Genomic DNA, 25630 nt, shown 5'->3' with positions numbered 1-25630 from the left:
CAGGAGGAAACTATTTTAAAAGAAGGAACATCAAGAATAACTCAGGTGAAGGCCATTTTCTCTGAGTTTAGTCTTCCCTTTGGATACTAAAATATGCCATAAATCCAGTCAATATATACACCCTTCCTTTAGAGAAACCTTTTTGTCTGTTTTGTAACTTCTCCCATGCCAGTTTCAGTTGATCTCCTAGGCTGTTACTACATGATAGAGGACGTCACAGGGCCATCAGGAATGTGCAGTGTAACACAGTCAACTGGGGCCACCACTGGTTCTGAAACCTTGCAGGCCCAAATATTTGCATCTGTGGGCTTAATGTGTGTGTTTGTGTGTGTGTGTAGCACCAATTACATTGTCCTTTAAATGTTTACAATGATTAGTAGGAAAGTGTCTCCAAACTGATCAACATTGGGTCATCCAGCACCAGACATTAAGTGCTACATGTCTCAGAGGAAAACAGGAGTGCATGGCCATTTCTTTTCAAATGACCAGTGTCAGCCCACAAGAATACAACCATGCACTACAACCACAACTGAACACACACTCCCACACCGTCTATTCCCACTTTGTAATCTTGCAATGCTTGCAGCCAGTTGACACCAGCTTATAGGCAAAAACGGTTGAACCCAGATCAACAGGAAATTGTCTAAATCAGATTTTTTTCTTTCGCAGATGAGCCTCTTCCGTGTGACAATTCACTGCGTCTTGGAATAAAAGAGAAAAAATTGTCACCGTTCAATACTGTATTCACATCCTGGAACCTCGTTCTTGCAAAATCTGAAAAAGAGCAACAGAAATTCTATAAATGAAAATTCACCCAATGTCATTCCTAAATCATGGAGATAAAAAAGCAACATAGCAACTATCTCAAATAACAGATAAAGTGTCAGGGAGCTGGTTCAAGGACTTTCCTGAAGTGTGTTCTTTAAGGCTGAAAAAAGACAGATCGATACATACAATATCTACTATCAAACACGATGAAAACAGACATAAATCACTGCTAGGCATTCAGTACGATTGATATAACCAAAGCTTAAGGACTGGCAGATGTATAAAGTAAGCCATTTCACCCCACCCTAGTTCTGAAGTTACTTCTGTCCTGTGTAGTCAATTAACTCAGATACTTTATTAGAAATGGAATCTATCCTTCATTTTTCCCGTTCCAGTAAAATGTCCTTAACTCTCTGAAGTTTCAGCTGTAAATTGTGTTCCATCAATTAGTACTGAAAACATCGATTTCAAAAGTGGAAAGAAAGCAAAGGCACAATCCCCGGACAACAGCATCACTGTCTTCAATGTACAATTTCCTTCTGTGAAGATTCCAGTGTAGCCCGAGACAAACACCTGATGTTACTAGTACTGAGCAGCACACTCCATCCCAGAGGATCCGTGGAACCTGACAGCATGCACACACACTTCAAACTGTGTGCCTGGAGGGTAAAGGCTGGCAACCATGTTACACAGCACAGCATAGGGCTTTAAATTAAAAAAAAAAAAAGTTTAGGTATTTGGTTTCTTTTTAATATTGTTAAAATGTTCATAATTAACCTATCAGCCTCTATCAGTCATGAAGCTTAACACATCTTTCACAGTGACTGTGGTCAAGTAAAGCCTCACCTGCTTTGCATGACTCCATGGGATTTTCTAAGGATTGGAGTTCCCAAGGAACCCATTACAGTTTGTGTGCCTCAGGGACAGTTCAGAGACAGTTCAGCGCTAGCTTAAAAAAACCTCAACCCTAATTCCACTTTATCACTTGCTCAGTGCACTTCCTGTAGGACCTGGATCTCGTGTTGTGCATACACAGTTCTTTTTAATTTCCAATTCTATGTTGTGATTTTGAAGTTATGAAGCCAGACGTCACTGCACCCGAAATACAGAAAGATGTTTCCAGTGGGCTGTGATATGCCTTAGGACCTATTTCAGATGCCAACATTGTTTATTTCATTAAGATAATTTATTATGTGTACTAAACAAACAGAAATTTCTATGAAACTGTAGAAAAGATACAAGTGAGTTCTGTGAGGAAAAGCCAGTCCCTGAAAATTGCTCAGCAGCTGCTAGGATAATATATTCAAAAGGGACTGGACAAACTTACAGAGGATAGTGCCATTGATACCTACTCATGGTATCAGAGTGTCATTGCAGCTTCCATACAATGATCTGGATGCAGGCTCGGAGCCAAAATTCCTAAACTGAGGCTTACTGGAAGGTGGGGAAACGCATCAGGAGCTAATTTTATAAATGCTTTGCACTTAAACTCTTTCCTCGAGTATTTGCTATAGGTCATAACTGAGAACAAAGTGCTGCAGTAGATGTCCATGTAGGGGACAACAGTCTGACCCAGCAAACAGAATCAGTAAACGAAACCATGTCCAACAGAGACAAAAACACAGCTGGAAACAACACCTGGGCAGTTAGAAAATAGTATCAACTCAATGCATTTTGTGAAACTTCCCAATTTAAAATGGAACATGGCTAAACAGGTGAGTCTACTGACAACGCTCCTCTGTCCACACACTTTAGATCATAGAACCACTGACCGTTTTGGGTTGGAAGGGACCTTTAAAGTTCATCTAGTTCACCCTCCCTGCTGTGGTGAGGAACACCTTTCACTAGATGAAATGCCTGAAATTATGCTCAAAGCCCCATCCAACCCGTCTCTGAAGACTTCCAGGTATGGGGCATCCACAGCTTCTCCAGGCAACCTGTTCCAGTATCACACCACCCTTACAGTAAAAAATTTAATCATTATATCCAGTCCAATTCTTGCCTCTCTCAGCTTAAAACCATTCCCCCTCATCCTATCCCTGCACTCCTTGATCAAGAGCCCCTCTCCAGCTTTCCTGCAGCCCCTTTCAGCACTGGAAAGCCCCTATAAGGTCTCCCCAGAGCCTTCTCTTCACACTGAATAAGCCCAACTCTCTCAGCCTTTCTCCATAGCAGAGATGTTCCTCCTCCCTGCCCCAATCACCTGTGTGTCCCTCTTTTGGACTCCCTCTATACAGGTTCATGTCTTTCCTGTACTGGGAACCCCAGAGCTGGACGCAGGGCTCCGTGTAGGAATAAACATGAGCCACGTTTGCGCACATGATAGGAAAAGGTTGCAAAAGTTGTTTGTTCTGATGCAACTTTTGTGCCCTTCCATTTGTGACTTTAAAGTACCTCAATCTTCAATAAGACATCAAACTACAGCGGAAAGGACCTGATGACCTGGAGAGAGTTGCTTCCTGTGAAGAATACAACTGTGGCACCAAGTTCACACTATTTACTTATATTTGCCAGGTCTTGATTAAAAAAAACATTAGTTTGAAAATTAAGAGACAAGACCAATTTTTGACTAAATTGCACTTTAGTGAAGTTTGCTAATTTATTACCAAATCTAGAATCTACATGAACTTTTCTTCTCAGCAAAGCTTTAAAGGAACCAATCACACTGCAGCTTGTAACAGCAATGCTAATTATTGTCAGAGAGGCAATATCCAGAACAGGAGTTCTACCTTTACTAACCATGCCACAGCTATAATCACAAACACACACACAGCACCAGGACTAGCCAAAGGACAGCACTAGTTGGGGTAGGAACTGGATGGGGCAGAGGAGCATCTGGGTAAAGTCCTAGGGCAGCTAGTGCTCACCATGACATTTACACTTAATCTGAGTCATTCATATCGTAATCCGTTTCTTCATCCTCACTCTGAGTGCCATGCAGCATGCAGCAAGTATAGAGAAAGGAAGGGAAAAGAAGAGATTGCAAGTGAGTCAGAGCTGCAACAATGTACAGTCCACTTACACTTGAAGCACCTGGGAATTACATTTATTTACTTTTATCTGGGACTCCCACTCTTTGTAAGAAAGTACAGCAGACAATTTCACAGAGGAACATTACACACTTCATGAAAATGTCTTCTTTCAAATGTCCTAAGGTCAGCACACAGAAGCCAGGAGTGCCATGCAACATAAAAAATAGGGACCATAAGTACAGAGAAAATGTAATTAGAACTGCAAAGCTGGTACCTTCACTCTGTCTACTCTTTCCCACGGATGGGAAAGGATAATGCTTGAGAATCTAACTCTGGATGCAGATGTTATGAACAAGCTTTGGTGATTTGTTCCAAGAGTGACAGGTCAATAATGTGGTACGAAAGAGAAGAATGCTTGTGAGAATACAGGTTATCTTTCAGTAGTGCCACAGCTACCAGTAAAGCCACCAGAACCATTTAAGTCAATCTCCCAAATCCCATTAATTTCCTTCACTTGGGTGCTATAGGTGGTTACACAGAAGTCACATACTAACTTACTGTGCAAACTGTTTTCCAAAAAGAGAAAACACAAGAAAAAAGTTCTCCAAGAAGGAATAAAGGCAAAGCTTGATTACATGGGCTATCAGAAAATGCTCCTTTCTGTTCCAAAAGCCTTGTGCCATTAATTAACATTGAAGGGCCTGTCAATAAAAATTATACACTGGCAGATTTTTGTTTTCTCTAACCCAACCAGCTATAAAAGTGATAGGATGACTTTCTCATGGCTTCTTGAAGTGGGTCCCAGGACACAAACACATTACTCTGTATATATCACTGGACACCAGAATTTCAATCATATGAACCTCATGAACATCAACTCTGACGCTAACAAACAGACTGCAGACTAGAAGATTAACACTGGCTAAGAGGGAACTACTGAGACAACAGCTCCCAAGGTCCAGTCAAGATTCTTGAACACTGCTGTCAGAAATCTCTCAACCAAAAAGAACCCTTTTTTTTTGTTTTCCCCCATCCCAGACACAACATATCCCTACTAAAAAAAAGTAACTGATCTATTAGAAACACACAACATATATAAAATGATTCTCCAAGTACCACTAGTAATTGCCAGCAACAGCTCAACTTTTCCAGGCCAAAAGGAGAGAATGTTTCTATCTCCAACCAAAATTACCAGCAATTCTTACCCATCACCCTGGTCAAATCCTACTCTGCTCTCCTCTGACAACTTCTGAAGTTCCCTGAAGACGTACCACCATTCCTTACGGAGATGTTTATTAGGTTCTAAAATTCCACATTTTATTTCAGGCACGTATCTCAGCTCTAAATTATTACCACACACCTCTTTAGCTTGTCAAATTTCAGGTTTTCCTGAAGCATCCTAGCCAAAGCAGACTTTCACCAGAGCCTTGGAAAGAGTGAGCTCTGGCTTACCTGGGTTTGCTCTTAATTAGCAGTCCAGAGCAGAGGTAGACCTAGCACGATATAGTGAAGCCCACTCAGTGTGACACCATTTCTTCAGCCCAACATGTAGTAACTTACCTTTGCTTTTTCACTGGGTTCGCTGGTTGTGCCATAGGGAGTGTTATGCAATTCCTTTGAGACAACACACAGAAATTCAGCCTGATCTTCATTCCCATAGTTATAGGAAGAACCAATACTGACCAGCTGAAAGATTAAAACAAATAAAAAAAAAAGAGTCAATGGCATTTCCACATGAAACAAATTCCATAAACTCTCACCAACAGTACAAACACTCCTCACTCTTCAGACTGCCAGCTGTGCCTAAAGCACGGTTCTCTACTTCCACGCAAATATGTTTTGATGCTGATAAATATACTGACACATTGATGATAAGATAAACATAGCTTTTCTTTTTAAACATTTACAGAATTAGTGATTTATGGGTATGAGTATACTGTGAAAGAAAAGGCTACGGAGGAAGGCCAGCGGAGACGCAGTCTTTTCCCTGTTTCTGTTATTTACTGGAAACCTTCCCATCCTCCCAAGTTAATTTTTAAAAAGTTTGTATGTGTTATCTTCATGTGGCATGATTTAACATGTAAACGGCTGCATGCAGGAAGCTCTTGAGCCTGAAGTGATACCCACCATTTAATTACAAAGTAACAGTACTTCTATCAAAACATATTTCGAGTAGACAAAGACGAAAATTGCATTTGATCAGAGAACAGCAAAACACAGCACGTTGGGACACCAAGATTAACACCTGAAATTCATATGTACTGCTACAAGGAAGTGCTACAAGCAGAAGCCATGTATAGTGAAATGTGATGCATTTACAAGCTCCTACAAGTCTTGATATTGAATGATAAATGACAATTCATGGAGAAAGAAGGATATACTCAACCTGGTATACAGTGCACTTATCAAATGGCAGAAATTTCCTGTCACTTGTCTTACCTTACACACAGCACACCTACCTAACACTAGAAATTCTGCCCAGCCTGCCTTTCCAAGTCAGAATCAACTCAGAGGTAGCCGATTCATTTATTTTAAAGGCTTATTTCAAAAGCATGACGAAATAATGTGTGGTGCTTTTACTACTGACACAGATCAAAGTCCTAAAATCCGGCCTGCTGCACAGATAGGTATGTAGACGTCATTCCCAAAACTATACTTAATCTACTTTCCAAATTACCACGTGTGATAAGGCTGTCCTGCTCCCTGGTCTCTGTTGTATCACTAAAGTGCCCTGGTGAAGGCCCCACAGAGAAGGCTTGACTAATTTTTAGGGCAGCTATCACTGTCCAAAAGCAAACTAGGCACTGCCGCTGGTCTAGCAGAGCACCAATGAGACTGAAAGCCTTGTTAAACAAGGAAGAGACATAGTCAAGATGAAATTTGGTCCAGAATCTGTACACAAGGGATAAGATTATTCCCCCAACAAAAGTGGAGGGCAGACCAAGGGTAAAAGCAGCTTCCAAACAGCACTGTCAGGAGAAAACAGAGCCTCACTGCACTTCTAAGGAAGGGAAAGGAGAGAGATGCTCAGATGTCTCAGTGCTGTTTAGAGAGCCAAGCAAGCACCTCCACAATAGGGCAGTGTCAGCACCTACAAAAAGCAGCAGCAGCATGTCGGAACAATGAACTGACGTGGTGCTGGGCCTAGTGATGCCAAGGATTTTGGAGCCTGATGGTATTCCAGCATGCAGCAGGCACACCACTCAGCCTCCAGAGAACAGCACTGGCAACCGAAGCTCAGCACTTTGCAATGGTCTCCTCTGACTGTGCTGTCTGGGTGTGATCACCAAGAAACTTCCCCTTCCTCCTCCAATCCTTACACCACTCCAGTTCTGCAAAACACAGACACAGCCAGTAACAAAGAGGCTGATCCAAAATGAATGTGATAGATATTTTTTCCACCAAAACCATATAATGAAGTTATGAAACCCCAGATTTGTTTTATTTTAGAAGCACCAATACATCCTCACTGGAACAGAAAGGCACCATTTATCTCCAGATGTTAAATCAGTTAAACTTTGACAACTGATACTCTGCAGTCTGCATCATAACGTATTTGTGTAATACAGAATCACAAAACCCATAAAGTAACTCATTGCTTAGTTGCACAAAATGGCCTAAGAAAGTCCAATTAAAAGCTGGAAAATCAACCCAGACTAACTTCATATATAGAGATGATTTGTTGATTTTCTTCCCTATCCCTAAAAAACACCATGCACAAATTTCCAGAAGAAAAAGCAGTTAAGTTGGCTCTAAGTCTGTTGAAGTGGCATGAAGTTTATCCTATATATTTCATAGCAATTAGAAACCATATAATACAAATACAGTAAACTGCTTCAATTATCAAGGTAAAACGTAGGATGATTTTAAAGAGATTTTTAACCCACTTAAAGGCTAGAAAGCATTAAAAAAGTTGGATGCATGTTTAAATAAAGCCATGCATAATTCATCTTCTCTGAAGGGAAATTTGAAGAATAAAAGTCAAGCGTATGATTTGATTTAGTACTCAGTCAACTTTTCTTCTTGCAAAGTGACAAGAACCTGATATCAGATAAGCAATAACAATTACCAAAAGGAAAAATACTTTAGTCACTGGCACTCAAACAAAATAAAAGACCTCTCTGAAAGCAGGTATGAAACAAGATCCAAACATCAGCCGAATCATCAATCCTGGATGGACAAAGCTGACAGGTTGTCAGCTGATAGCTACTTACCCAGCCCGCTAACGCTTCAATAATCCACATAAGCCTTTGCAGGCATCGTGGCAGACTGAATAGAATTAGCTAGCTGGACAGCACTACGGATTCAGCCGACTGCAAAGCATCCGGATGGCTTTTTGCCATTATTAAGCAGCTGGTGCATTTCAAGGTAAAGTCACTTTCATAACACTGAATATAAGTTCTTCAAAACTCCAACCCACGATACTCTTGTAAGCTGTTCGATATGTGTGCCACTAAGAATGTACTCTGCAGAGTATCAATAGCACATGAGAAACTTCATCGTAGCTTTTTGAGATGCATCCTCAGCAATTAAGGGTGATGGCAGAAAAACAAACAACGGAAAATGACAGCAGATTAGAACTGAACTGTTGTGTTAGAAAGTATGGTCATAAATAAAGTAATATTTTTGCACTTGTATTCCAAATATCACCCCAGTGTTCCCAATGTTGGTGGCAAGACTTTAAGAAGGATGCTGATAAACTGGAAGGAACTATCAAACTTCCCTCCCCCCAAAAAAAGAAAGAACTCACAAGAAATCAGAATAATCCGAAGTCTGCAAAACATGCAATGCATAAGAAAAGGATTTCAGATTATCCAGTCTACTGTTTCTCAGACTTTCTGAAAGGACTAATTCTTTTTGGCTTATGGGGCTTGAATGTAGAGAGAGTTCTGATGACCAATGACTTAAGTAAGCAAAAAAATAACATTTTGCAACTCTAAATTTCTTGTATTTGTATGATTATATATATGTGTGTGTACTTGCAAGTATGTTTTTTCCCCTCATGTTTTTTTTTCCTGCCAGGGCTTTTTCATTATACTCCTTACTAAAGCACTGCTTGAGAAAACCTGTGAGCCCCAAAACTGAGCAAAGGAAAACGTCAATGTTACTTATCACAGAAAATTAATTAGATAATGACCCATCCACTATTTGCATGGAAGAGAGGTGCTGACACTAAAGGTAACTAAAGGATGTAGGAATTGAAAGCATTACTATAATTACAATGCGAGTAACTATATTTCAGTTGATATATTGCTTGATGCACCGATACAGGTCAGGATTTTCCTGAAAAGACAAAGAAATAGCAACACGGAAGTCCATGTCTCATGCAGCCTGAACTTTTAAGGAAGACAAAAGGTGATAATCACAAAAGGCAAAGTTAAAAAAACAAACGGTTTGGCCTAAGCAAAGGTGGACAGAGACTACCTGATGCCCAGCTGTGCTCAGGCTTGATTTCAAAGAGAAAAGATTTAAGAATGGTTTCAGGGACAATAATGAAGTAACATTCTGGAGAACTTGTCCTAAGTCTGAAGCATTGAAGGACACAGATATCCTCTCACAAGAGGGACTATTTAATAAAAACAGATTATAAAAGTGTTAGAGCTGAGAGAATAGGGCAAATGACTCCTGCATCAAGTTATGCAATATCAGCAAAACATACGAATCTCGTCTTAAATCAGTGACTCTACACCTAAAAATATCCCTCTGAACAGGCAAAATCATTGGTGCATCACTTTTAAGAACCTTATTTTTGATGTGAACAAATCTCATGCTTCATTGAATTGAGGCCAATCTCAGAACTAGCCCCATTTCCATAACTCGCCTACACAGATTTGCTATTCTGCCTTCTCAAAGCGTTTGCAAAAGGCTATAAGGATACATACACATCAGCTGTGAAACTCGGCACTGAAGACTGACACCAGTACTGCAACCATATTTATTTTGGGTGTCTTCATGCAACTGTCAGACTTCAAATCTAGAAGGAAGGAAAATTCATTCCTTTCCAGAGTTTGGACATTTTTTTTTTTTTCTTAATTTTGTACCTGCCTTCATTTCTTCACTGCCTTCGCCCATCTCCCATTTTATTATGTTGGATTTTACTTTGAGTTATCTAGGACATGAACACATGAATAACATCATACTGCCTGTACCCTACACATCCCTAACAACGATCCACACTTCCTACTCAGTTCCAGAAAATCTGCAAAGCCAGTACATTAATTCCACACGTTACCTACACAACTGAAAGAAACAGACAGTGCTTGGTACACTGAAAGCAGGTTCTGGAATACAGCTAGGCAACAGTCCAGGTTTAAAATCTAGAACTGCATGGCTACGTGTCCGTGTAAACTCACAGGCAAGGCTTTGCTCCTATCAAGTCACTTCACTGTCATGTTATCTTCGTGATGTCACACCCGACCTTTCAGATCGAATAATCAAATATACAGCAAGGAAAAGAACAACTACTCTTGAGTATTTTCTTGATGAAACATACCGCAGAACATCAGGTTCCTAAATCAATTCACAGAAGACTCTTCAAAACAGAGCACAGCTATGTAAAGAACTGGAAACTGCCTCCAACGTTACCGGTTAGCAAGAAATCCTTCCCAAACTCTTGAACATTGGGAAGTAACAATGCAATTAAAAGAAGCGCTGACTGGAGAGTGAGTGGAACAGGAAGTATGACACAGCCTAAGAAGCCAATGAGTGAAGCTATGACTTTTCATTTGGGTTTCAAGAAAATTTCCCAAGAGGGAAAAAAACCCAAAACAACAAAAAACAAAGCAAAAAAAACCCAGGACGTTCTTTCCACTTGAGACAACACTTAAAACTGCTGGTTCTGTTCTCCCCCCACTCCTCCATATTTTATTTCTGAAAAATTCTGTTATTCATTGTTCCAGTTTGAATATATTTCTTTCACCTGAAAAAGCAGTTAAGTCTCAAGTTACTAGAAATAAAGGGTTCAAACTCAAAACTTAACTGGCTATTAGGTGAAATATGCTCAAAGTGGAACAAGAATAACCATAGAAATGTCCCTTTTTGAACCCAGTGAACTCAAAGCTTTATTTACAGGGCTGTAATGTTTAAATTGTACCACCTGTACTTAAAAAGTATGGATCAAAGGCTGTTAACGTTGGAGGAAGACTTAAGGAGGTTACCTGTCGAGAAGGTAAGAACTCTTCTTAAGAAAAATGTTTAACTAAATAACTAAGGGGGCTGTGTTTTCTTATTTTTACAATATGAACATTCAAAATGTATCATGAAATACTGTGAATATAAATAAAAGCCAGTCACAAATACACACAAATTACTATGTGCTGTACATCCAGGAATAAAGTGGAATGATTTGAAAGCAGCAGAAACGCAAGGAGGCTGAGCATATAGGTGTGAGGGCAGAAAGAACGGGGTGACACACCTCACTGCAGCATTTCTGGAAGCATCTCTCTTCCCCCTTCACCTCCCGCGACACTATCAGCAGATACTCTGACTGCTGGGCCCGGCCACAGCTGTACTGGGAACCTATACTGACAAGCTGAAATAACCAATCAAAGCAAAACACAAAAAGAAACCTTTGTAAAGCTGAAGCATATACCGTTATCCAAATCATACAAGTAATAGATGAGCTCAAACGTTCAGGTAACATTGACTCGCCACTAGAACAGGTTGCTATCGAGCTACAACTTTCATTTCAGAGACTTAAAATTTAGGGAGACAGTTGCAAAGCCCTTTGTAATTTCAAGGGAAGTTAAGGGTTACTGATAGTAAAGTCAGAAACTCCCCATGTCACTGTGGTGCAGCCAACTACTCTGAAAAACATAAACAAAGTTTGGTGCATTATGAAAATGAGCATTCTTTTCCTGTCATACTTGCCGAATGGAGAAGGTAACGTGGATACAAGACTGGAAGGTGATATGTAAAGCAATATATCAAGCCTTTTGTATGACAGAGCTTCATCTTGTTCCAGATATCGATAAACAAAATACAGTTAGAAAACATGAGCTCAATTAGAGGAGAAAAAGTTGAGTGCTCATAATTGGTTTTAGAAGGGGTAATTTGCAGAAGATCCAAGAAAGTGGAGTGGAAAAAATTGTCCAGTACCAAGAAATCTGTTGACACTTGCCAAACGTCTAATAATTGAAAAGTTCAGGACAATGTCAGCTGAATTTCTCAACTCGTTATTATATAAAAAAAAATTATCTTAATAATACACGGCAATTCCTAACCCATTTAAACTGAAGCTTAGTCTGTCAGTGTACCTGAGAAAGATTAAAGCTTAAAACTGTGTGAAGATCTAGACGACAACTACCTATTCTGAGTGAACTGGAGGTTACTACTGATCAGAAGACTCATGAACACTAAATTTATTTTTATCATGCTATTGTTATGTGAGTCACTTTGAAGACAGCAGTTAAAGACCTCCTTGCAGAGTGAAGATATTTAAGACAGCATTATAGTGACAGACTCAGGTTAATCATTCAAATTTACATGACTGACACCACTGCTGTCTGAAGCCTTAAGATGCAGCAATTTTGTACACCCCAAAGTTTCTCATTATGCAGTATTGCCAAAATGTTGTTTTTCCTGATTGCCTGAAGAGGTAACAATTGAAACTAAAAATCACTGAAATCACAAAAGTCAGGCAGCAGAACTATTTACACTACTTTTTGGACTGCCACCAATCCAATTGCAGCATTCTAGCAGCACTTTCACTGGCATTCTTTGGAAAAGTGCATCCATACATCCAGAGGTTTAATGTCTCCCACTCCCATTCAATCACTGCATCCAATTGTATTTCACAGGAAATTTTGAAATGTTAAGGGGAAAAGTTATCAAGACCAATCACTAAAACATGTTATAAGTGGCACTGAGCACAAGGATTCTCAACCCATAAGAATATCACTCCTGAAAAAGTGGATGATTTCCATCCCACCGACAACAATACGTACAGAGTGTGGTAGGTGCCACCCCAAGACTGTTTCTGCGGGAAGCTGCTGCTGAGCAACACAGGTTTAGAAAAGAAAAAAAGATGACAGAAGTGCCACAGTGTTCTCAAATCTTAACAATGAGGCTGTTTAGCTTATACAGAATATTCCAGCCATGTTTCTAGTGAGTGATGACTGTGAAAAGCAGGTCTGCAACAAAACCAAAGGAGAGAACAGCCCAGTCTAAGGCGATGAGAAGCTGAACATCATGAGACTGTGCAGCTGTTGTGTTCACCTCCTTCAAACTATGTGTCCAAAGGAGAGCAACGTTGGGGTGGGAGGAATAGGGAGAAAGCTGGATGAAACAAAGACACAATATTCAAGAAAATCACGGGAATTTTCCAGTTCTAAAGGAGATTTTAAATTCTGAAAGAGACTATATAATAGTTCCTTCAGCAGTTGCACTGTCAAAGCAGTATTACTCCCAGATACATCCCCAAAGAATACAAGGCTTCAGGACAGGTAAAAGCCATAGCATCATTTGATCTGTGAAAAAGTAAAGAATCTGTTTGTAATGAAAGTCAGTTTCTCATGACCAAGAAGAATGTAAAAAAAACTTTTCCATGCACTGGTCAAAATACAGCCACATGCATTAAGAGAGATTTTTTTTTTTTTCAGGGGCTTAAACGAGATTCAGCTTCTGGCATGCCAAACAGAACCAGTAACACTTGAGCCAGAGAACCGAAGCATAACTAGCTTTCCCTGTGCTGGTTTAATTTATCTGATCATGGCTGTCTCCACAACACCAGCATCTTAACAAGTCATCAGATATAAACAAGTTCTCTTTCAACTTTGTGTGCCACACTTTTTTCTGTTGTGTTTTTAGAGTGAGCCTGCACAGGGGAAGAGGCTGGCGCTTATGCAAATCTCTCCTACAGCTGGCACTATACACTGAAAAAGGTGCTGGCAGCTGAGCACTTGCGTCTTACTCCAGAATTAACAGACTCAGTGTTCCAATGCAGTTTAAATGTTCTGGTAAGTTAGGAACATGAAGCATGAAGAAGCCACGTAGTTAGTTTCTAATTTACAGGCATTAACAAAGGTAGTAGAAAGATCTTCTTGCAATTTTATAGTGTATACTTGAATGTACACACAAAGCTCCTCTCAAGCAGTGCAAAGACTGAAAACACTCAAGTAGCTCACACCTAGCCAGCTTCTCATCCACACTGATTAAGTTCACCCTCCCATGTGTATCGTCCTTTATCTGAAGAACCTTTATCTGTTTGAGCCTGACGAACATTTATCTTGCAAGCTCATCTCCTTTACCCAGAGCTCTTTATATCTGACCTACCATTAGTATAAACTTGTATTATTTAACTTTGGTTTATTCACCCTTCAAATGATAATGTATAACACCAAAGAATTACATTTAAAACACGATGAAGATGTTTTTATAGGAAATCAGCACAATTTACTTCCTGAAAAGCTACAGTTTTCTTGTTCTATGACAAATAAGAATACAAACATCAAATTTTAATGTATCTGTGTTATCTTTATCTATTCAATGTCTGAAAATGACCACACTTAAAAAGATGCATAGAACTGACTTTACATTCCCCTTTCACGTAACTTAATTTTTAGAAGACTTTGTAATTCAGTGCTGTATGGCTTTTTTACCTGTTCAAATTTCCAGCCATCGGACATTGTGGAAACCATTTGAGTGAGTTCCTCTTCTTGGCACTGCAGCACCCTGTACACATGTTTGACTGGCACCTTCAAGAGAAAAAAACAGAAGACGCTCAACACAGAATTGAATTTTCTATGTGTGTCTTGTCTGAAGTTGTCCTTATTCTCTAGGAATGGTAAGCAATGAATAGTAACATTGAACACCGTGATTTCTTTTTTTTAAGAAAAAAAAAGACATCTCAGCTGTTTAGAATCACCTTGCGGAAAACTCAACACTTCATGAATGTTACAGGGACTAAAAGCGCCACTTAACAGTTATAACAAAATAATCTTAAGACTTATCTATTTTTCCATGCAGTAGCAAACCATGTCATTCAAAATCAAGGCTGAGATTCTGCAGAGACCTACACAACTTTAAGAAACGTCTGACCATCATAAAAAATGTCTTTATTTCCCTGTCAAAGTTTCCCATCCGGACCAATGAATAACTAGGACTGCTTCAGCTGGAACCCTGTAGAAAATGCTATCAGGGCACCACTGCTATCCCACAACCCAGTTTCACGAGAAATATGGCAACATGAGTTCATAACAGGTCCATGAAGACTCAGTTCCCCGGGAAGGACAGAGTACCAGAGTTAAAAAACAAATTTGAATATTTTCTTTACTTTACGGTTTCTCTAACCTATTCACTTTCATGAAGAAACATTCACAGGCAGAGTCTTCTCAACTACAAGTAAAGCAACTAACTTTGCCAGAAAAGCGTGCAACAGAGCTAAACAGCACCTGTATGTATGTTATATAAATATGCTGGATCAACAGCCGTTATATAGTAGTTGGCAATCTCATCATACTCAGGAGTATTTAAATATATATGAGAAAAATACATTCTACAAAGGCTGTTCCCTAAAATAACTACTCCAGAAATGATATTATGACAAATTCTACTGTGACCAGGCATTTTTGAACAAGTCTTTAGAATGCTTTCAGTTTTTGAACCATAATCCTGTGCCCTTTGGAAGCAGAGAGCCACTGGCAGTTAGGAGCTTTATTCTTTGCATAGTAACAACAGCTGGTGATGGAGGCAGCCATTCGCTATTTTGCAGAGGAAATAAGTAGTTAGGGAAAAAGAAATGGAAACCACTTGCTATAGAAAAAATAATCAAAACCACACAAGAAAGCAGCCTCACCTGTGAGATTTTGCTGTCTCTTTCTCTTATTTTGTCCTTTACCAGTTTTATTAGTGATGTGATATTGTAGAATTCAGCTTCTTCCAGTACACCTAGTATAGGAACAGATTTTGTGAAGAGAGGGTAATCAAAGCTTCCAGGCCAAACCCACCAAACAGTTCCTAAAATTATCGCCTCTACAGCTACAGAAAATTATTTATTTTGCCCTAGGAAAAGTTCATTTACCAGGACACCAATTCTGGATTCCTTCAGGCAAGTGTAATTCAAAGTTTAGTACATTCTGAAAAATTGCCCTAGAAAACCTCTGAGAAAATCAAGGCTGTTTCACACAGAGAATGACAGACAGAACAAAAAAAAAGAGCACAAATGCCATTCCATAGTAGAGTAATGGACGATCAACGCTTGACCCTGCCTGAGGCTGGAATAGGGAAGAGGAATTCAAGTACCCCTCCTGAAAAGCTCTGCAGCTGCCTGTGCACAGAGTTTTCTTGATGCCATTGGAGATCTTACCCTCTGAAACAAAGTTAAAGTTCTGTACTACACACTGCTCCACGTGTACTGTGCGTTTGACAGGTCACGTGGAAATTACATTTCATGTTATTTCCTGCCAGTATTGTTAAGACTGTATTCCTCTCTGATCGCTTCTTCCAATACCTGATCAATACAGTCTTAGTGCTACATGGTTGAAAACAGGCATCCTCCATTAGGATAAATGGCAAGGGAGAAGCTGAGGGCAGAATTTACTCTTCAAGAGCATATGCCACACATTTGAACATCCCAGAACATCACTCTTACTTTGCTTTACATCTTTACATCTTTTGAAGCTTGTTTAATAGATAGTTTTCTTTTACTTGAATGGGACTAAACCCAAATATTTCACACAGTCATACAGGAAAGATAAAAGATTATACAGTAAAAGACATCTCCCCTCATGTTTGAAAATTTATACTCTTTTTCTAACTAGGGTAAGGGACTTGTGAAGTCAGGAATCATACTCTGAATCTTCAAACAACAGAATACACTGTAACTGCATGATACCGGTCAGCTTCACTTGAAGCAGACATAAATGTTACACTGATTAAGATTTAACATCCACTTGTAAGTTACTTTTGATGACTGAAAAGCAGCTAAAATTACAAGCTAGTAATAAGAAAGGAAGAGATTTAGTAATATCTTACCTTCCTCAGCTAGGTCCTTGTTAATAACCAGTTTCCCATGTCTGAGATAGTTCAGCACTGGCCCAAAGTAGGTCGGGTCTCTGTCTATTAAATAGGCACCTGTTTCATCCTAGATTAGAAAACAACAACAAAAAACACAAACAAAAAACCCCAAACAAATAAAAAACCAAAAACAACAACAAAAAACCCACAATTATTCGAATGCCCTGTATCAGGCTGATCATTCAACTCAGTCATGTACCACAACACTTCTCTTACCCAAACAGTTACCCCCAATCCCTTATCAAAACTGTTCACATCAAAGATCTAAGCAGTAAGTGAAAACACTGAAAATTAAAGTTAAAAATAACAGTTTAAACCAGGAAACAAGTGTTTTCTTTGGAAAACCTGATAAATCAGAACAATGGCTATATCCCAATAAGGTCCAAACATCTTTTGGGGTTTGATTTGGTTTACTGTAATTAAAGGCAAACCCACCTTCTCCTCAACCTCAACACTTTCCTCTAAACGCTTCTGGATATGCCTTAGCTTCGCTGTACCAGCCCTCCCAGGGCACTGAGCAGCTGCACACCAAGCAAGGGTTGTGTGTTTGTCTTCCAAACAGCAGCAAGCGGCAGGCGCATCTCCCACTGACCTCATGCAGGCACAAAAAGGAGAGAGCACACTCACTGATGTGCAGCTCACTGAACAGAGCACAGCGCTCTGGGGAGTGCAAAACAGCTGAAGAAATTTGCCTGCAGAGCAGATATTCTTGACAAAGAGATAAAGGAACAAATCTGATATTTCCTATACCATTTGGAGTCTGTGTGTGAACTCCCGTGAGCAACACAGCACTGACAGGCTTGGTGCTGGGCCAGAGGTCCAAGGCAGAAAAGACTGATGTGTGATAGAGCCACTGCTACTTACTGCTAATCAAGCAGATCACTGACAGGGTTAATCCCAGAGTATCTCAGGATTTCACACAATTGATAGTCTACAGACACAGACTGGAGAGACGTGGCAGCACCCCAAGTACCTTTTTTTAATTTATTCTTAATGTTCTAGTGGTTTATGGGAGATACTGAAGAAGCATCACTAACAACAATCCTAGCTAACTTTGAATCATTCTTCCCCAAAACTACAGGCAATAGTGATACTTTTTGTCCCATACGAAAAAAAATTTTTGATTATTGAACTGTGATACCTGAAAACTCCCTCTACTTAACAGTATCTAAAGTTCCTAAAATGTTTCATTGTCTGTTTTATTGGCAAAAAGGTGGTGGATGTATTTTCAGGTACATGGATCTGGTTTCTGAATAACTGTGCTTGTCTAATCGAGGGCTGGTGGAACATAGAAGGACCACAGCCTGAACTAAAAAACATAAATGCCTTTCTAAAATTACAAGCTAAATGCTTCACACGCTTAGACACACTGTCATTTTAGAAGTGAAGGGGTGTTATATTTTATATAAAATTAACTGTTTGAGAAAATGCTAATCTATTAAAATTTGCTGTCAGTTAACTCACACTCAGAGCAGACAGTGCTTGATGCAGTCTAATCTCAGTTTCCTCTGACCTAAACTCATGATCTCACAGAGGTGAGACAGCTCCAAACCCAGCAGACAGCTGAGGTCCATAAAATAGGACACCTTTAATGTCTCACATTCAAATATATTTACATTACCAAAACACTTCCAAGAGTGAACAATCTATAGATATAACCCAAAGAAATTAAATTAGTTGACAACTGTATGAATTATAAGCTGAAGAGTATTATTTAATAGAGGAACAGAAACCAGTGAAGTTGGAAAGGAAGATGTAAATGAAACAGTTTTCAAGAAAAAAGCAGTCTTTGGTCATCAGCTGAACTGAATTAAGAAACACATGAGCTTACAAAACTGGAAGTCCTCCCCATTCAGGGAAACAAGTCTCTAGAAGCAAACTTCTTCAATAAGATTATGGTATCCTTTCACACTGGTGTTTTCTCACATCACCCTCTGAAGCAATACTGGCTGCCAACTCTGCGCCGTACAGACAGGAGGGACACAGAGGTGAAGTAGCTACAAGCTGTAAATGAAATCTTAACAATGGTTATATTGCTCCTTACACAAGACACCTCGAGCTGAAATTCCTCTTGCCTGAGTGGGTTTCTGTATATTAAATAAGGGTCCAACAAAACCACCATGGAACAAGCTGTCAGGCCTCTTCTTTCAATCTCCACCTAAGGAGCAGTCTCTGCCAACCAGCACTACCAGGATTCATTAGCCCCACACGCACGTGAGAGCTCATTATTGGCACTTGCACCAGACACATTCTACACATACTGACAGTGTCCACCCTATGAAACACCGGATAGAACTGTTTTTCTCTTCTACCTATTTTTGACCATCTTCCTCATCATCCACAAACCCTTTTTTCCCTGTTCTCACTCCTCCTTCAGTGTGAACTGTTTGATTATCCCTCACTGCACACAAAGCACTTCATATTGGTATCACCAAGAAAAGCTGATTACACAAGATCTTTAAGGATATTTATGTAAACATAAATCCAATAAAAGCTGACACAGTTATGTAGTCATCTGCCCCACCTAGAGTTTTGGAAATATGGGTCACAAGTCTTTCCACGCCTTCGGAACAGTGTCAGGATTGGCTTCATCCACACATCCATGAAAACATATTGCATTCCCATGTGTAATTAGCAATTTGGACACTTTAAAAGTGACAGTTTTGGTTTGTTTTAAGGTAAGAATAATAAATTGCACTTCAAATGTGATCTGGATGGTTTAAAAGTGCAGCCACAGTTTGTGTAGGAGTAACTGAACCAGCTTTGAGCTTGCTAACTTGAACATTAGTAGCCTATTAGTTGTCTCAGATATGGGACAACTGCTGCTTCCTCTGCTCGCCAACTAATTAGGTTTGTACAAGCTTTTGAGCAAGTTTGAATCTTCTCCAACACAGCTAGTGTGGGCACTGCAAAGCCATTTCCCAAATCTCAGGTCTCTGTGCAACCAACACAAAAGTGCTATTAATCACACAGATGTTTGTACCTTTACCCAGTTCTATTTTCACATTACTTTATTCTCTCTACCAAGAGGTTTTTCTTCCTAGTCTCTAAGTCCCAGATCTACTCCATCCCCTCCTTTTCACAAGGACACTATTTAAAGACAACATTGCTGAGGTAGTGAAGGCTGCATTTGTTTATTACCACTCTACCACACCAATTTTTAGTCCAAGTTACAAATACCATGGAATTCTAGAGAAAGCCTAATAACTTGCCTTTAAATATTCAATCATCCAGTTCAACGTACCAATGAAAAGTCAGCACAGCTCACAATCACATTTCTTCTTCCTTAAGAACTAACCCTAAAGCACATCTACAGTCCAGCATTCATGGAGAGAGGAGACTCAAAGTGCACATGTATTTTCAAAGAATTTGAAATACATTGCCCAAAACATTTAAACAATCCTGCATTCTCAAACATTTCCACTTCAATCTTTACAGAGACTGAGAATCAAAGGAATCAGAACGCATTCTTGACCCAATCTTCATTTAAAAATTGCCTAGGACTCAATTAAATTACGGTGAAAATTAGCCTTTAGAAAGCAGTAGTGAAACTTAACCATTCAGTGCCTGGGATGGCTTGCACCAATTACTGTCACTGTTACATGCACTTTCCAGCCTGGACATCCACAGTCCCACACTTACTCAGCGCGATCTCACAATGTCTCTGTTTGACCAAACAGGCTTTGCTGTTAAATTTCTGTTCTCCTGAGAAGTCACTCCTTAAACTCCTTGCCAAAAAAAAACGTTTTGCTCTTTATAACCTTTGGCCAAATATATTTCATCTTGAGACTACTCTCCAAGTCCTCCAATTTTTTAAGTGGCCTTGATTCCAGTGGGACCCAGAAGTTGGACCAGATACATGCATCTCCCTAGTCTCACCGTCCCCAAGAATTGCATTAATACACTAGTTCAAACATAAGAAATGTATTTCCCATTAATTATCTTCTTTGTGATCAAAACTAGCCCACAGACTTTTCCTCACTTTTCCAGAATGGACACGCTCAGAATCCACACTGCCCAACTCCTGGCTCAAAGCTGCATGCTCTGACATGGGTACCTAAAAAACTGACATCGTTCCCATAAAGGGAGCCAGCAGAAGTTCTGTTAGAGGCAGCAACATACACAGAAATACAATAATGTTGGGCACTAAATCTGGATTTAGAAATAATAGTCTCCCCTACCCCCTTGTACTTTTAAAATCTTGAGCTAGATGCCCAGAATTCATTCCTTTCAAACTATGCGACCTAAACACTTTGAGCATCAGCAGACTGCCGGTATCAAAACTACATTACTAACACAACCCACCCAACTAGCCAGAAATCCCACGGACAAACAAAGTTTATCTCAGTTATATCTATAAAAATGGCTACAATTAAGATAGCTTTTAGTGCTGATAGTTACGGATGTGCTGCCAGGAAGATTTTGATTTTTCTAAAACATTCAGTGCTTGCTTGCTTCCTTCCTGTCTCAGTGCAATTGCACTTAACTTTAGAAAGACATTAAAAAAATCAAGCATGAATTCTGCTGCCAAAAACCTTCTTAAGAACGGCTGACAATCTTCTCACGTAGGGGCAAGTTTAAAGAGTGACTGAAGAGTTTGCAGAAGAAAAACTGGTATACAGATAAAATAGGAAGGTGTTGAAATCAGGAAATGCCTGGCACTAAAACTTACAATACAAGTATTAAATAACCTAAACAAGGATTAAAAAAAGTGAGCAAGACTCTGCTCGTTTATGTATTCGTCTCTAAAGAAACATTTAAATGCTCCAGAAATGAAGTCCTGTTGTGACCAGTAAATATGAGCGCTACCGCTCATTCATTGCTGAAATAATTCTCAAATAGCCTTAAATAAGCAGAGCTTCCACCCAAAAATATGTATCACATTGTGAAAGATACCACATTCGGAGAAGAGCATCATCATCTCCCTCCATTCACTGCTCATTCCAACACAGGGTATGTCAAGGCTGATCCTTCTTCTCTTGCAACTGGGAACACATCTGATACCAGGAGACTGCACAGCCATGCTCAGCATGAGTGCCTGATGATCATTTAAAGGCAAACATGCTATCTTTCTTGAAGCCTTTCAATTCTTTCTAATAGCAAGCATTAAGGAAATCCTATGATTTATGTAGCTAAATAATAAAGTGCAACCTATGAGCTATTTCAGTTTCTTATTCTCATTTCTAATAAACTCATCCAGTTAACCTCTTTCAGAATTTCTTAACGTCTCAACACAGTTAATTTTGGTATGTCTCACTTGTTGAGTTTAGGTAGAAACAGCCCTGTTGTTAATTTTTGCACTTGCTTACAGGTCTGTTCTCATCTGAACCAAGCATTTCTGATGGCTTCATTTTCTAAAGATTATAATTTGGCAGTCTTGCAAAGCAAGAAAGAATGTGAACTGAACTCTTTTCTTCAAAAACATATATTTACTGGTGTATGAGCTAAGTTAATCACTGGCTTTTCTGCCTAGTCTTGCTTCTAGATGTGCAGTCCGCCCCGCCTCCCTCTTGTCAGCTGGGTCAGCGTTAGAGCTTTCCACAAGCTGGTTTAACTCACCAAAGCTGTAACAAAATACACCTCCTCCTTCATTTTTGCAGAGTTACATACTTGCCAGATGGAGCATGATCAGAGGAATGTGAAATGTGCCTACAAACTAGAAAACGTGTTTTGCATTATGAGCAGACTTCAGTATTAATCTATTGAAAACACACCTAAAATTTCCCAAAGTGAGGTACTGAAGCGCATCCCAGACAAACTCCCCATACGGGAGACAAGATACACCTTGTTAAGGCGAGGCCTTTATAATTCTTTCAAAGAGAGGGCTGTGGCTATCAGTTTTGACTATCTCATCTGCTGGCTCATCCCTTGGGATTGTCCCCACCCTGCCTCCCCCACATCCTCACCTGGAGGTCGGGATGGACAGGTGCAACAGCCCTCAGCCCCTACATCAGCGCAGACACATTCCCTCATGTTACAGTTTAAAACGAGGTGTTTAAAACCCATGGGATTTTTAGGAAGAACACACAATGGATTGAAACCCAGGGTATTACAGGTCAAAGACCAGCTCTTCTGCTCTGAGCTCTAAAAGGGCAGTACCTTTCTCTATTAGCTGCACCTCCCAGGACAACAACATTGTGCTGCACAGCAGTCACTGCAAATAATCTTTGGTACGTGATTAAGAAAAACACGTCAACTTAGTATCGGGTCACAGCTCATAACAGGGCTCCAAAAAGTAAAACCGAGGGAAAAAGCAAAACTGTTACTACCGGATTTTGATATACACACACGGCAAAGAACTAGAGTTCAGGATGACTACGATGATTCCCTTGAAATATCTATTTTCACCAGTTAAAGACATTAGATATTTCAGAACTAAGCCAGAGACATCATTGATGCACTATTGTACCAAGACAGTGTGGTCACAAACTGCTAAGATGTCAGTATTTCTTCTCTCTTGAAAGGACATCTACAATATCTGTTGTCATTTAGAGGAAAAAAAGGAACCGCTTGGATTATGTTTTGCTGTTTACAAGAGATGAAGAATCTAAAGACTCTGAATCAAATCCTTGGAAGAAGGTGTCTCTGCAGTTAAACAATCCCAAATTACTGTAATTAACAAACTGTGATGAGTGATCTAAGAAGTGGCTGCTGCGGCAAGATCCAAGACGACGAGTGGCTGAACTGAAAATCACTGACTACAGATGGTAAAGACATCAGGACATTGAACTCTGACAAACTCTCTGCTGGAAAGAAGACCACAGTGAATATTTAACCCAGACAGACCTCGCTTTTTGTAAATCAAATTGAAGACACACAGGCTCATAAGCCTAAAGAATGCATCTCTGAACAACAGGATTTTCTCTAAATCCAGATTTTCCACAATAATCTGTAGTTCTCTCTATAGCTGCCGCTTGCCTCTCATCCCTGATTTGCACAGAATTCTATGAAGACAACTATACCGGCTACAAGTTTATTAAAAAAGCCACACAACAACAGGACAATGCAATCTGTTCGCATCTTTCTGAAGTAATTTCCATTAGACTTCTACACCAGCAAAAAAGAATGACACAGTAATACCTAAGCAGCTCGAACAGCATCCAGGCAGAGGAAGTCTTCCTGTAGCTGGACTGTGGCTGGCTGTGAGCTGTCATCGATGCTGCTCGCAACTATAACCACATATGTCTAGAAATGTGAGAAAATTCACAGCTCTCTCACATCCTACCAAACAGCTAAGTCACCCTAGCAGAGAGATTTGTGGCTTGCTGCTGCGGCCCAAAAAATGTGAGCGCAGTGAAACAGAAAACAATGAGGAGCCTCATGAAATGTTTGCAAGACAGCAACACCTCACCGGCTGCGCTGGTGGAATATGAGTGGCTTCCTCAACTGGTGAAGAAAGGCAGGCAAACGCCTGCCTGCATGAGAATCAAAGCATTTCTTCCAGCAGATGCCTTCTCCCTCTCTCTGATGACAATAAGCGCAGATAAGCAGTGGAACAACTGAAACAGGTGCTTTAATAATTAAGCGCCCCTTATCTTTTATTTAGGAATCTGCAAAAGAAAGCTTTCATACCCTCTCTCAAGCCATCTACGTTTTAAAATTCATTTTTATAAGTCGGTTTAAGCTCATCCTCTCCAAAAAAACACGAAGCAAAGCAAAGGCGACAAAAACCAACCCCCGCACCACCAGGCTCGAAGGGATTTTTCTCTCTTCTTCTGGAACTCTGCTCAGGCCGCGTTCCCTGCATTCTTACATCGAAACACCCTTTCTGGAAGCCGCACGTGAGAAAATTAAGAAACCCACCACCGGTCCCCCCCCCTAAAAAAAGAACTGAAGGCTTCCCACACGACCCCATCCCTCCCGGTTGGGCCGCTCTCCCCGCCCCGAGCCCCGGGGCCGCCCCCCCGCCCCCGGCCATGACGGAGCAGACCCCCCCCCCCCGGCGCTCACCTTGTCCGAGTCGAGGTCGGGGTCGGCCTGGCAGAGGCGGAAGAGGAAGGACTTGGGGTCCCTGCAGAGCGTCTGCCGCGTGGTGAGGAAGCAGGTGCCCCCCACGTTCAGCCGCACCCACTTGCCGGGCGCCGCCACCGCCGCGCTGCAGCGGCCGCAGGGCCCGCCCGGCGCCACCGCGGGCTCGCCCGGCGCCTCGGCCGCCATCCTCAACGCGCCGGAAGGGGCCGCCCCGCCCCGCCCCGCCCGCGCCTGCGCCCTGCGCCCCGCACCCCGAGCCCGCCCCTCAGCCCGGGCCCACGCAACCCAGCCCGGCCTCGCACACCCCGACTCGGGCCTGCACACCCCAACTCGGCTTCACGCACCCCCAACTCGGCCTACACACACCCCAGCCCGGCCTACACACACCCCAACTCGGGCCTGCGCACCCCCAACTCGGCTTCACGCACCCCCAACTCGGCTTCACGCACCCCAGCCCGGCCCCATGCACCCCAGCTCGGCCTCACGCACACACCCCAGCTCGGCCTCAAGCACCCCAACTCGGGCCTCACGCACCCCAACTCGGGCCTCACGCACCCCGGCCTCAAACCCCTGCCCCACACGCCCCCCAACCCCGGCCCCGGAGGAGGAGGAGGAGGCAGAGGCCAGGACCCGACATGCCTTTATTACAGACCACCAGCATCCAGGAGCGCGCGCTGCCCGAGCCGCCCGGGATCAGACCCCCGACCGATAGAAAATTTTATATAATAAAGCCAGAAAAAAAAAAAAAAAAAAGGTGTAAAATATAGTTTACAATAATTATTCACATTCAAGGCTGTACATCAATACATACAACACCATGGCCCCGAACATGAATTCAATCCAAATAATTCATATATTAGAATTTAAATAACACAGACTGAACTAGAGGCCAACGAGAGCCAGCA

At 41.0% G+C, this 25630-nt stretch overlaps 1 protein-coding gene across 4 annotated transcripts; it reads right to left on the bottom strand.

Annotated features, from left to right (window-relative positions):
- KCTD5 (potassium channel tetramerization domain containing 5) lies at positions 1-24922 on the bottom strand. 4 transcript variants are annotated; one of them, XM_069870623.1, is made up of 8 exons: positions 24705-24922; positions 16713-16821; positions 15535-15626; positions 14339-14434; positions 11155-11271; positions 5301-5426; positions 3636-3694; positions 1-774 (listed from the first exon to the last, which is right to left on the bottom strand). In XM_069870623.1, exons 1-7 carry the CDS (start codon positions 24909-24911, stop codon positions 3650-3652), a joined length of 792 nt encoding a protein of 263 aa, XP_069726724.1. In that variant the 5' UTR covers positions 24912-24922; the 3' UTR covers positions 1-774; positions 3636-3649. The 4 variants fall into 4 exon arrangements, with proteins under 4 accessions (XP_069726724.1, XP_069726725.1, XP_069726726.1 ...); XM_069870624.1 differs by lacking the exon at positions 3636-3694; XM_069870625.1 differs by lacking the exon at positions 11155-11271.
- Positions 24923-25630: the final 708 nt, after the last annotated feature.

Source organism: Phaenicophaeus curvirostris, chromosome 16, assembly GCF_032191515.1.
Source record: "Phaenicophaeus curvirostris isolate KB17595 chromosome 16, BPBGC_Pcur_1.0, whole genome shotgun sequence".
In the NCBI taxonomy this organism is placed as follows: Eukaryota; Metazoa; Chordata; class Aves; order Cuculiformes; family Cuculidae; genus Phaenicophaeus; species Phaenicophaeus curvirostris.
Note: the sequence above shows the minus strand (reverse complement) of the source record. Positions and strands in the feature narration are given on the sequence as shown.